Below are 14,944 nucleotides of genomic sequence, written 5' to 3' on the forward strand. Positions count from 1 at the left end.
TCCACAGAATATTGTGATAAGTGTTTCAGTGTGAACAGGTATGGTATAATAAATTATGGGGTGTATCTATTTTATTTTTGCTTTCATCAGATTTTGCTTTGGTTTTGATACCCCCAAATTCAACCCAAATTTACAACCCTTCCTTTTCATAACCTATCATACTTTCATAAATCAGTAGACTGTTTTTGAACCCAGTCAACGATGGGTACTTTTGCTAGTATATATATATATATATATATATATATATATATATATATATATATATATATATATATATATATATATGAACTAGGCCACGAACAGATTGTCCGTCAGTGGCCTGGAGAAGTTATGATTTATATCTATATATATATATATATATTTAAAGGTTTTCATACAGGTTTTCTCTGCTTTTTATTCTTTGGTCCCATTTGACTGGGGACAGACTTCTCTTTGGGCTACTGCACTGCTCGGAAAAAAACAATTTTCATTTTTTCAGCTGTTTTAAAGGCTTTCCAATCAGATTATATGCATCGTCATGCTGGACTTATTTTAGACTCCATTCTCTCTAAATAACTATTTTCCATTTCGGATCAACTTGAGAGGATTTTCATGCAAGCTGAAATATTATGCATGGTTTGTTTTTATTTTTAATTTTATATTTTTATTTTTTATTTTTTTACAAGATCTGATGCCTTAGCAGAGTCCAAGAACTCATAGCTAAATCAAAGGAGTTTGCCATTTTTGTTTATATACTTTGGTCATTATTATTGATTAAAACTGTATCTTTTATATTTTTTATTACATTAATTTCATCCTTAAATATATATATATATATATATATATATATATATATATATATATATATATATATATATATATATATATATAAATCTATCCTAATTATATGAACACCAGGACGTCTTATGTTTATCACTTTCTATGAGACAATATAACATTAAAAAATATTATGTATTTAGTAATATTCACAATGATATACACTGCCATATGCATTTTAATCTGCTGATATTTTGTGAACAATTTTCTAATAAATTTTGATTGTTGGTCCACCGACTTAGTTGAATTTTTTTATAAAAATTCTGGTTGTGTCGCCAAAACGAGCCAAAATGACCAAAAATAGTACTTTTTGGCACATAGAATCTTTTCTGGTCATTAGTTTTTGCTGAGAATTACCCAAAAGCAAGACCACATAGATATACATCTGAAAACGTAATATTTGACCCTGGGAAAATTCTGGTTGCATCCCCAGAGGGTCAAAAGATGTCAAAATGGCCAAAAATAGCACTTTTTTGGTGACATAGAATCTTTTTCGATTAATAGATTTTTCTGAAAATTACCCAAAAGCAAGACCATACGGATATACATCTGGTAACATAATATTTGACCCTAGGAAAATTCTGGGGTTTTAGCCCAGGGTGTTTTAGGGGAGAAAAACACACCTTTTGGGGCTAATTTTTATTTTTCTTCTAAAATTCATACTTGTGTCTAAATAGGGTTTTTAAATGGTACCGAATTAAAAAAAAAAAAAAAAATTAAGGCATCGTTTGCCATGAAACGATGTCATTTGATGTTTTAGCCCAATATTTTACATCAGACCAGGTGTTTAAATGGGCAAAATAGGTAACAGTTCTACAACTGATTTTTGGCTAACAGTACAAGGAAGTAACTCTTGTAGACTACATTTTACAAATATTGATTATATATTTGTGCATTGAACTTTAATACATGCGGTTGGTTTACAATATAAAGTTACAAACTAGTAAGCAGGCAACTCATTTTTTTAAGTGCTTTCTACACATGAAGATCCAACCTTTATCATGCTATACCCTCGTGAGGAGGCAAGTAAATAAGAACATATCAATTCGGATTTGTTTTATAATCCACAGAGATTCCAAAAAGTGGCTAAAAAAAACGACTATATAATAACACATACATGTTACAAAAGGCGAGATAAATTTTTCTTCTGCTTAGCTGGATAAGTTATTTTTTTTAAATATTCAGAGCAGAGCAGACAAAAATATATTCCATTGTGAATGGTGGTGGGCATGAAAAGTGCTGCCTAATTTAATGTAAAATAACATCCCCATTTCCAGGCCTTTGTAACAGTTTAGGATTCAAGACTAATAACCATTTTTTTCCCTATGATAGATAAATTGTGTGTGTTTTACCTTTAAAGGTGATTTCGTGTGTTTTTACGACTTTGCTGGTTGGACTTAGGATCAGACAAAGATAAAAGATTAATTACCTGTTCAAAAAAGTGAAAATGACCAAGACATTCAATATGAATTTAGAGGAAAAATTGATCCTCTACTTTAAATTCTAAAATAATTTTGGAGGGGTGGTCATACGTAATTGCCTAAAAAAGCAGAACCTCATTTTTGGAGAGGATAGCTAAGGCCCTCATCTACTTTAAGTCTTTTTTTAATTTGCCAAACTTCTTAAAAGTTTTCCCTTTATATATCTCTGAACAAATGTTCATCTTGTGCTATTTTCCCCATTCATACACTTGTGCCGTTTTTACTGGTGCCACTTTTATCTACCTTCCCAACCTCCCTTTCAGGACGGTTCTAAAATGTATCAATTAATCACGTATACATTTGTTGCTTGCATTTTATCGATTCCTTCTTTTTTAAGAACTTCACAAATATCAGTAAAATTCATATTTGTAAAATGAAATTTTTACAATTATTAATTTTTCTGATATTTGTGGAGAATTTCTTTGATAATATTCAATATTTAGATTTGCCATTGTTATGATGTTTAATTTGTAACATATTTAAATTAATTTTCAATAAACATTGTTTGATTTTATTATTTTTCTGGCAAAACAAAAGTTACCACTCTGCAAAAAACAGAAAACAAGCTGATAAAATTTGGCAGCAATTTTGAGAGCAAACCGCTTCAATATAATCCCAAAACTATAAAGAGAGTGAACACGGAATATTTCGTATATTCATGATATTTTTTTGTAGGGAAAAAAATTTAAATCTTGTTGTGACATCGGATATGACGTCATGAGCAGCAGTATAAATAGATAAACCTGACGACTGTAAATAGCAAACCTGACGACGAGGATGAGCAAGAAAAGAGAAAAAGTACTCAAAGTCAACAGCAACGAACAACAAACACGAACAGAAAATAAAGTAGTCAAAGTTAACAGCAACAAGATTTTGTTTTTGGTTCAGCGGTTTTTGAAAATTTCAAATGACAAAGTTCAAAATCTAGCGATTTTCTGGGGATTTTTTTCTTTGATCTAGCGGTTATTGAAAATTTCAGATGGCAATGTTCAAAATCTAGCGATTTTCTGGAGATTTTTTCTCTGATCTAGCGGTTATTGAAAATTTTAGATTGCAAAGTTCAAAATCTAGGGATTTTCTTCTTCTATCTATATTTTTACTCCTACACTTTTCTTGCTTCCATGCTGTCAACCATACTTCCCCCTCCCAAAGGCATCAGTCAGGGAACCATATAGTTTTTGTCTTGTTTAGTATATACTTGCAATTTATACTGTAATATTTACTTATATATATATATATATATATATATATATATATATATATATATATATATATATATATATATACTAGCATTTCAGCCCGGCGTTGCCCGGGTGTTTGGATGTGTATGTTGAGCAAAAAAAAAAAACAAAGTGGTAGTAGGAAGGCAGGCTTGAACCCGTACCGCAAAGGAGGAAAAGAACGGGGGTAAAACCTAACGTTTATGCTGTTACGACCACCACCAAACCGGAAGCGACATTTTTTAAAATTAAGCCTAGATAATCTAAAGGAGAGGATAACTTTAAAAAATATCGGCGAAAAAAGTGCCCCCCCCCCCGTAGAAAAGTGCCTTGTTGAAGGGGAAGATATTAATGTTTTTAGACAATTTTTTTATATTTGTCGTATGAAAGGTCGAACTTTAAAGCGATACTGATCTTGGTAAAATCCGTCGCCTCTATTGAAAGTTTAAGGCAGACATGCAAACAGACATACATACATACATTTATATATTGGTAACTAAAAATTTTCGACCCAAACTGATGAAAAAGCTTGCCCTATCTCTGAATACCCTTTATGTAAAATTTCAAATATTTAGACCAGAAATTGTCTGAGTAATTTGGAAGAGACCGCAGAGGTCAATTTTTTTAAAACTTTGACCCCTATTATGACCCCTTAAAATTTATTGTTTTGGGCTCAAATCAAGTTATTAAGTTAGATCCATGTCCAAGGAATCTATATCTAAAATTTGAAGTGTGTAGACGCAAAATTTCCGGAGGAGTTTGGTAGAGTTCTCAAAGGTCAAATCGTTGAACTTTGACCCCTAAAACGCAAAATTTCTGGCCAAAAACCGATCATATCGATTTTCCCAAATCTCAGTACCCTGTATATCAAATTTCAAGTTTGTAGACTAAAAATTGATAGAGTTATTGCGTAGGAAAATGTACACACATACACACAGACACATTCACTTTTATATATATATATATATATATATATATATATATATATATGTATATATATATATATATATATATATATATATATATATATATATATATATATATATATATATATATAATTACTTCATTTACTCACATAAAATTAATATACGAAAGTATAGATTTATGCGTAAACTTAGGTGCATAAGCCTGAGGAATCCTAGAGTGGATGAAACGCCGAATATTCAGTGTAGCTTAATCGCCATATATATTTTATAAATTACTATATATATATATATATATATATATATATATATATATATATATATATATATATCAATTATTGCAAATACATACATTTTAGAACTTCTGGAAGTTATTAAAAATGTCTACATACTTGGAATATTTGGGGGTTTTTCCAAAATGTCCGAAATCTTAATTTTTCATTTAAAATCTAAGTTGGAATAAAAAAAGTTCAGTTAGATTTAAAAGCTTAACAAAAAAAAAAAAAAAAAGAGAGAGAGAGAGAAACCAGTTTTTATCAAAATGGATGGAACTTTTTTGCCGAATCTGAAAAAAAAGAAGAAAATTAATATAAATTATGCAAAAATGGCTATTCATAAGAAGAGTCCATTCAAATTATGCGTTTAGTGATAAAAATGTTATTTTTTAACTTCAGCATCACAATGAACATGTCATTCCATAGTTGCTAGTTAACTGAATATGCTATTTAACTGAATATGCTATTTAACTCTTAAGTGTGACAGGCAAAAGAAATGCTATATCGAACTAAACGTGACAGGCCAAAAATGCTATATTCAACATTACATACCATGCATTACAGACCAAAGAAAATACCATTTAAAACTTAAGCATGACAGACCAAAGTAAATACTATTTCAAACTTAAGCGTGACAGATCTAATAAAATGCCATTTTGAATTGAAATGTGAGAGAGCACAAAAAATGCCATTTTAAAGTTCAACGTGACAGATCAAAGGGAATGCGCTTTTAAATTTAAGCATGACAGACTAAAGAAAATGCTATTTCATACTGAAGCAGGACAGACTCAGGATAATACTATTTTAAAGTGTAATAGAAAAAAGAAAATGATATTTTAAAATTTAAACATGACTGCTATTTTAAACTTAAGCTTGACAGACCAAAGCAAATGCAAACTTAAGCATGACAGACCCAAGCAAATGCAATTTCAAACTTAAGCGTGACAAACCAAAGAAAATGCGGTGCAAGTCTATAAATGGGCCACAACAAATCTTTTATACAATAAAAATCTGAAAAAATCTTTATAATGTACGTACTTGTTACTGCATGAAAATGCCATATTCCAAAAATTACGTAAATTGATCAAGTAGTTTTTTTTTATTTAAGAAAATCAAATATTATCGGACGATTCATCGAAGAAAAAGCCACATGCCATCTTGTTTGAGAAATAACACAACTAACGACCTCTGGCGGAAATATGGGTCAACAAGGGCAGTACATGCAGACCATCGAATATTTTATCAACCAAGTACTTTTTTAAAAATTTTTTTAAGGAAATCAAATTTTATGCAGTGACAAGTACGTACATTATAAAGATTTTTTTCAGATTTTTATAGTAAAAAAAGATTACTTGTGGACCATTTATAGGCTTGCACCGAAAATGCTATTTTAAACTTAAGCATGACAGACCCAAACAAATGCTATTTCAAACTTAAACATGACAAACCAAAGAAAATGCTGTTTTAAACTTAAGTGTGAAAAACTATGTACTTATTCATTTCTCCACTGCCATCTCCATTTGCTAAGAACTTCTGCTATCTGGATAATTCACACAGAATTCTGTCTATGTTCAATCTTTATAAAGTTTGCCTCATAAAATAAGGTAAACATTCCATTATTTTAATTTTATTATTTATTATTTTAGTTTAGTATAAAAGAAAATAGAACAAAAACAAAAATAATTTTTTAAAAAAATCGAAAGCATCACATATTAATATCATATGCTACTAAATTTTTATCATAATTCTAGTAAACCTTATGTCAGGAATCCTTATTCCAATTGTGATCAAAATTTATTACGTAAATTTTATTAATAAAAATTATGTAAAAGTTTACTGCTTGTCAAGTTAGCCAGGGGTATTTATATCAAAGAGGCACCAGTGCTTCTAATTCATCAAAATGCATGCCATTAAATTACCTGTAAAGCAAACACACTGCAGTGATGGGACAAAAGGTTGGAGCTTGTGTGAGAAACAAGGGAGATAACTTATAACTGACTATTAGAGATGATGTCTTGATGATGATGATGATGATGTTGTGGTTGTTGTTGTTGTTGTTGTTGAGTATTATTTATTCATTTCATATGAAATCAGATGATTATTGTTGGCATTCATTTCCCCAATATCTTTCTAGTTAGAATCATTTCTAGAAAGACATCAGATACTTACAAAAAGGACCACATGAAGGTTACTGACACCTCTAAGTAAAAGTGTTTCTGTGGAATGAGCTGGATTTGAACTTGGGATGCCCAAGTTGTTAGTCAGCATCATTAACCACTTACCTACTGTCACCTCCCCGATGACGATGCTGAAGAAACATCACATGCTCATGAAAAGAGAAGCTGAAATAGAGAATCAGGTGACCCAGGTCGCTATTTGGAGCGAGGTGCAGGATATGTAATCTTGTAGATATTTTCATTAGGATGATTGAACATAGAATTCAATGAAGGAGAATGTTCTGCAAAAGCTTTCAAGCTGCATCAGATTGGCTGTAGAGGGCAGACAAGACAGTGTTACATTGCATGGTTTTCCTATCAATATTCACGGATATTTGGGTCCGTTTTGTAGCCCTATCTGGTCATAATAACTTTTGATCACCCCATTCCTGTTTTTCGGTCGCTGAGTGCATTCCACTGAAGCTTGGGTGCTTTTGAATCAGGAGGGAGAGCTTCAGAAGGGGCAATTTCTATGGGAATAGAAGAAGGACCCTTCTCTAGCCGTCTGATTCACAGATGTAGTCTGATCTTTTCCTGAGATGTTATTAGGGGTTCAACATGGCTGAGGAAGTTTCTCTTTGACTTTAGTCTCGAAGCGTTAGTTCACGTCCGTGAAGGAGATAGTGTTTATCACTGATAACTAACCCTAACCCTCCACTGGCAACGTCCTGTCTCATATCACTACAACAATGATGCAAAGAAGTGTGCAAAAAAACAAAAACAAAAAAACCCCAAGAAACTGTTGTATGACCAGATGCTTTAAAGATAGGCAAAGAATAAGAATGGCAAATAGAAATGGATTGTCAAGGGTTTTACTGTCTACGGAATTGATAAAAAATTACATTCTTGCTGATATAGTTGCTTGTTCTCACTACAGTGATCAAAATTATTCAACTTACATGTTCGTTTCCTTCACCCTGATGTAAAAATATTTGTGAATTTTATCAAATTAACGTAAACCTAACGGAAACCTTGGTGAGTTGAGTTGGCTTTCGTCAAAGTTTTAAGCAGTCTCCAGTTATATGTATATGTCCATTTTTATGTTTCGCTATCCTGGTCAGATCAGATTGTGTACTGATATGATCATTCTCATGACAGTTTTCTAAGCCTTACTACTTCCGCATTGGCTCATGACAAATTGGAAGCAGGTGTTTTATTTGCTGCACTATCACTGGAAGATTGCTTTACAGGACCAATGAACACTTTCTATCAAGTTTGGTTTTTCATCATAGCTTCCTTCTCCTATACCATGACTGAAGAGTTTCATCGACCACCTGTATGGTAATCCTCTGGAATATCGGAAGGAGGCTAACAGGTGCTACACCTTGCCCAAAGATCACTTGGAACTGTGAAAAGGCAGGCGCGTTTATCTCCCTAGGGTATTATACATACTTGCTTACCTGAATGGATACAGGTCAAGTATTCACAAATAATTATTCATTTGGTGCTGACCAGGATCAACATTGCTTAACTTTCATGATATAATTGGAACTGGTGTGTTAATGCAATTACATCATAGGGAAGATGATTTTAATGATGTTAGTTTTTGCATTTTTTTGCCGTTCTCCTACATCATCATCAGTTTTTTTGTTTTTTTTATGTGTAGGTTGAGAAATATTACCCATACTGATGGTTCTTGCCCAGGTAGCTGGCTAGATCAACCATAGAAAGCTTTCATCCTATACAATCTCTCTGCAGCAGTTTCCTCCAAGGCAACAAAGGTTGGCTTCTTCCCTACCTGCCAGGAACTTCTAAATCGTAGGCTATCTTTATTGCACCAATAAAACATGTTCATTTCAATGAAGCCTTATTTCTCTATTCATTCATATCTTATGAATAAAATAATTCCATTGTTGGCATTGGTTTCCCCGATATCTTTTTAGTGAGATTTTTTTTTTCTAAAATGAAATCAGATATTTATAGGATGGACCATGTGAAGGTTGCCAACATCCTAAGTGAAAGTGTTTCTGTGGAACGAGCTGGATTCAAACTTGGCACACTCGTCAGTCCATTAACCACAGTCACCTTCCTTTTTCTTTATTAATGGTCATGTGGTCAAGCTGTTCCAGCAGATAGTGCCTAATATTTGCAAATGGTCACTTATCTGGTACTAACCAAGGTAAATGTTGCTTAACTTGGGTGAATTAATGATCTCGTGTGTCAACTTGATTGTATGCCTTATAAGATAACTAGCCTGGGTGCTCAGCATTACCCGGGTGTTTGAAAGTGTGTGTTGAGCAAAAAAAAAAAAAAAAAAAAAAGAAAGTGGTAGTAGGCAGGCAGGCTCAAACCCATATCACGAAAGAGGAAAAGAATGTGAAAAAAAAAAAAAAAATGTGACGTCGTGGCTGTTGCGTCTATTGCCAAATCAGAAGTGGCGAAGGTTTAAATTAAGGCTAGTCAATCGAAAAGAGGGGATGACTTGCGAAAATGTCGGTGAAAAAAGTGACACCCCCTTGTAGAAAAATACCCAGTTGAGTGTGAAAGAATTAATGTTTTGGAACAATTTTTCTATATTTGTTGTCCGAAGGGTTGCGCTTCAAAACAATACCAATCTTGTGAAAATCTATTGCCTCTGTCGAAAGTTTTAGGCATACATACATACATACATACATACATACATACATACATACATACATACATTTAAACAGACAGGTGAGATTTATATTATAGATGGACTCCAATAGAAAAATACAGAAACTTTGTTAAGAGTAACCTGATTTAATTTTCATTAGGAGTAACCTGATGTAATTTTCTCAATAAAAATAAAAAAAAGAAAATTTGCTTTATTTGGATTATTATCAGTGTTACACTGTTTCGTCCAATGGAAGCACAAACCTTCTTTAGGCGTATCTTGTTAAATTCGGGAATCTTTTTATCAAACTCTGAAATCTGCACAGCATTTCAAACAAAACCTTCAATAGCATGCTCTCATAGTCTGCTAGCGCTCTGTCAGTGTAGAAATCTTAAGTAATTCACAAGTTTATTCTTATAATGTGGGTTAAATAAAAGGTTCCATTCGAAATTCGACACAGATGCAGAAAGATTCCTAAGTTCGACAAGATACACCTGAAGAAGGTCAAAGGTTATATCAGCCGAAACATTGTGAAAATAATACTCAAGATGAAACCAGTAGCCAAAATAATTCAAATTATACAAATTATCAATCATCATCTCAAAAGTTCAGAAACAGAAAAAATTATTATTTTCTGATATAGTATTTTTACTGAAAAAACAAACAAACAAAAACAAACTCAAGAAACAAATTATTAAATAGATCATGTAATAGTAATTTACTATTTCTAAACTTGTGGTACTGTTTTATCTTAGTACTGGCTGCAAATTGCAAATTACTCATTGAAGTCACATATCTAAAAAGAAAAAAAAAAGTAGCACGGTCCATATTCTGCATAAATACCCTCTGGAAATGTATATGTAAATTTAGAGCGGGGTTCATTTTACTACGTAAATTTAAAGTAAAATGATCACCTAGATCTTGGTTTGATAGAGTAGGACAGAAAAAGTAACCATTAAAAAAATAAATGACGCAGTGACGCACGTATGGAAGCGGTACCCCTCTCTGTATTTTTTTATACTAGTCTACCAGATTATCAAAACAATTTTTTTTAATCAATATTTCAATATTTCTAGGGGTGCTCGGTTTCTATTGCAACAGTCTAGTAAATCGACCACATATTTTATGTCGATGTTTTAAGACAAATTTCACAAATTTAGCATTTTTAAAGCCATTTAGTCTCTTTTTTTTTTTAAATTCGCTTTTTAAAATAATCTCCGAAAATGGCTAAACTGGCGAAATTTGGCCTAAAAATGTTGAATGGTTCTAAAATCGGTGATCGATTTACTAGAACGTTGCATGAGAAACTGAGCACCTCCTACAAATATTTAAATACTGACTTAAAAAAGAAAAAAAAAGGTTTTGATAATCTGGTAGACTAATGTCCATTCGATAATAACCAGCTGAAAAAATTGAAAAAGAAAAGACAAAAATAAAAAAATATATACAGGAGGGGTAACGCTTCCATGCGTGCACTAAATAAATAAATAACGGTTATTTTAAGAATACAAAACATGGCATTGCCAGGAACAAAGTGTAGTATCTGTTCTGATACTACACTTCACTTTTTCAGTCCTTGGTCAATGGAGGAGAAATCCTTCATGATTGAGAGAATTTTTATTTTGTTCCTATTGTTGGAATTTTTTTGTACCAATAATGGTGCACCCCCCCCCCTGTTTATATTTGTTATTTTTTATCTGGTTCTTGTATTCAATTTTTTGTATTTCGTATTTTTTTGGATTTTTAGTTTTGTACATTTTGGGTGTGTACGAAACTCCTTTCAATTTGGAGAAAAGGGAAATGCTAGCTCCGAGATTCGCTTTCTTTTGAAATTCCGCCGACGTGGAGATTAGACGTTCGTTTCATTGCCCGGCGCTGAAAATGGAATTTTGACGAGCCTCCTTCAAAGAAGAAAACCCGGCAAGAATACCCGGGTAGGCGATGAGGCTTACTTCTGAAAACTATCTACGTGATTACGGTTTTGGACGTATTTTAGAAGGAGTGTAATTATTTAAAAATAAAAAACCTTATTTTAAGTGACAAGGAATTTTGGAACCTCCTACAAAGAAGAAAACCCAGCAAAGAAAACCCTGAGCAAGCGACGCGGCCATACTTCTGAAATACATCTGCGTGTCTACGGTTTGCACGCAAACATGGAGGGAGAGAAAATTCTAAAAGGACTTTAAACGAGAAAAAAAAAGAAAAAGGCACGTTCCTGACTAGCTTTCAATTTGTGAGTACACTCCTAAAATTTATTTCATATGAGAGTGTGATCAGGAGATACTATTTTGCATCTTATTATTGTATTCGTTTTTGGATACAACATCTTCATTATGAGAACCAGTGTTATTTTTTCATTATATGTTACCTTGGCGTTTCATAAGGGAAAAATTTGCAAAGGGAAAAATTTGCAACTAATTTTATTGTGAATAAAATCTCTTCTTCGTTTCAAAGCAGGACCTTTATATTTTATTCTTTACCCCCCCCTTTATTCCATGCTGTCATTTTTTTTTTTTTCAGGTTAGTTACTTTAGCGTCGAATTTATCTGGAAGCAAGATAAAATTCCGACACTATCCAGAGTGACCCTTTTTGGGGAGCTGGATTTCCTCCCCCACATTAAAAAAAGGTGTAGTTTAGCGACGTAAATAATTTGACAGACCAACAATTATAGAAACTATTTATTTTTATATAAAACACGTAAGGCTGAAACAAAATCAGAAAAAAATTCATTTGAATTATTTTTTCATCATTTTCATTAGACTAAATATAGGACATTCGAGGCCGCCGTATTTCTTTGAAAAATTAGCCTTTCTAACGTTGTGCAGATTGGGCCTTTTTTATGAGAGAGTTATGAACCATGTTTTTGTCCGCCATATTTTTTTTTTTGTAAGAGTAAAAAAGAAAGACCAAATTTGGTCTTAAAAAGGCCAATCTGTCAAACCTTAGAAAGACCAAATGGTAAATGTTTACTTTAACTACAACAGAACACCGACCAAGAAAATTTGGTTCTTTAAAGGTTTTCGGGGTTGCTGACAAGGAATCTGATATTAAAATTTACCGTTTGCAAGGTATTAACCCCTGAACCCTCGCACTATTTTGTGCCAACTCATCGCCATCGTTTATGATGCGTTTGTGCATGGACGCGCGTAGTAAGGTAGGGCGATGGAGGGGCAGGTGGGGGACACCACCCGTCCCTCCTACCCCTTCAACGCCCTACCCCCCAATGTAAACAGAATTTTTGTGAAAAATTTAACAGTTCTTCTGCTCGGTGTATGTCGGCGCGTTACTTACGGAAAAAACGGTAAATTAAACTGAAGAAGCACCTGTTAAATATTGTACAAGTTTTATAATTGAACCCCCCCTCCAAAAAAAATAAAATGAAAAATAAAAATGCTTTTGTAGACCGCTCGTGAAAATTTAATTTTTTAGATCAATTAAAAAAGCATCCAAAACTATGTAACACAGAAAAATGAACCACATTTTGTTTTTGAAAACTTTCTTGTTATTTTAAATGTCTGCTAAAAAATTCTTCCGCGATGTGACAAGTTACCTTACTATGCGCGAACGCATCATGTAAGAATAGCATAAACGATGGCGGTGTTGTGAGTTGGCACAAAATAGTGCGAGGGTTCAGGGGTTAATACCATGCAAACAGTAAATTTGCGACAGGTTTGAATATCAGATTCGTTGTCAGCGACTCCGAAAAATTTTATTGGTCGATGTTCTGTTGTACTTAAAGTAAACATTTACTGACCAAATTTTAAAAGCAATACGGCGGCCTCGAATGTCGTACATTTAGTATAATAAAAGATGATTAAAAATAATAAAAATAAAATTTTTCTGGTTTTATTTCAGCCTTTGGGTCTAAAATTTTTTGTCTCACAAATAATTTACACCGCTAAACTACACATTTACCAAAAAACGACCTTGTGTCTAACTCTGATCTCATTGGGAGGCAAGTAAATAGAAACATTGCATCTTCTTCTATCCTACGCTATGTAGCTAAGAATTAAGTGATTTCTAGCCAGGAAGTAGATGATAAAGTGAACTAAAGTATTTTAGGGTTTGTATTACTGTACACATAGATTCGAAAAAGTTGTCAAAAAACAAATATATAACAAATAAATGTTATCAAAGGCAAGATAAGTTACTTTTCTACCAAACTGGATATTTTTTTGTGTTTTTATTCAATGTAACATGTTTATTCAGCTCGAAAAACATGCAGTGTTTACCAATGTATTGGAAAATTCAAAATAGCTTCCGATTCTCTATTTAACACGGTAAGTTTGGGAAAAGGTGTTATAAAAAATAAACTAGACAAAATACTATTTAAAAAAACACCGATTATATGTCAACTTATGTCATGGTAACATATATTGAGCGAATTTCTAACAGTATTTTGTCTAGTTTATTATTTATAACACCTTTTCCCAAACTTACCGTGTTAAAGAGAGAGTCGGGCGCCATTTTGAATTTTCCAATACATCGGTAAACACTGCATGTTTTTCTAGCTGAATAAACATGTTACATTGAATAAAAACACAAAAAATATATCCAGTTTGGTAGAAAAGTAACTTATCTTGCCTTTGATAACATTTATTTGTTATATATATTTTTTGACAACTTTTTCGAATCTATGTGTAATACAAACCCTCTCAGTTTCTTAATTATACGTTCTACACTTAATTACTCATTTAATGAAGACGTACATAATCATTTCGTAGATAATTAACTCGAATACAAATTTGGTTTCCATTTAAAATCACGAACTATTTTTTGAATTTCATTGTTGTTGTCATCACGGTATACGGTGTTTACCCAAATTATGTACCCTCTTTATTTTTAACATTTTCGTTTTATAATTAACTTTTTATATTATAATTAAAATAATTATTTCGCAATATAACCATATATATTTAACTTAGAGATTTTTATGTTTAAGGAATTATTCATAAAAATATTAATATTTTTTAATCGATTATTAAATTATTGATTTCCGGGAGTACAAGATATGTAAGAGTTATTCCCCTTGAATGCAGAAGTAACTAATATTGTAAACACGAGAATAAAATGTTTTTTCCTTGGATTTGAAAAACAAACAAACAAAAAAGCACATTCTTAATATGAAAATCACAAATGTGTGAGGAAAAATACATCTGCGATCAAAATCGAGACTAAATTAAGAGAATGAAGGAAGCAGAAGAAGCACCAGAGCCGGTACGGTAATAATTTTCCCTTATTAACACCCTCCGCTAAATCATTATCCTCCCAAAATGAAATTATACCTTTTTTAGGCTATTACATATGAACACTCTGAGAGAAGAAAAATAATTATTTTAGAATTTAGATTGGGAGTTCAGTTTCGCATATATATTTAAGGTAAAATGATCCCCCATTTCCAAACCAATCTAGCGTTTTAAGGCAGTTAACATTATTA

General features: G+C 32.3%; 1 protein-coding gene across 1 annotated transcript in view; it reads left to right on the forward strand.

The window, feature by feature from the left end:
- Positions 1-14,518: 14,518 nt before the first annotated feature.
- Positions 14,519-14,944, forward strand: part of LOC145239811 (WD repeat-containing protein 41-like) — an 81,798-nt gene continuing 81,372 nt past the window's right edge. Inside the window, exon 1 of the mRNA XM_080103339.1 lies at positions 14,519-14,724. Coding sequence (XP_079959465.1) covers positions 14,695-14,724 — 30 coding nt within the window. The 5' untranslated portion in view covers positions 14,519-14,694. The remainder of the gene's footprint in view (positions 14,725-14,944) is intronic.

This window comes from Euprymna scolopes, chromosome 19 (genome assembly GCF_053919585.1).
Source record: "Euprymna scolopes isolate OS-2025 chromosome 19, ASM5391958v1, whole genome shotgun sequence".
Taxonomy (NCBI): Eukaryota; Metazoa; Mollusca; class Cephalopoda; order Sepiida; family Sepiolidae; genus Euprymna; species Euprymna scolopes.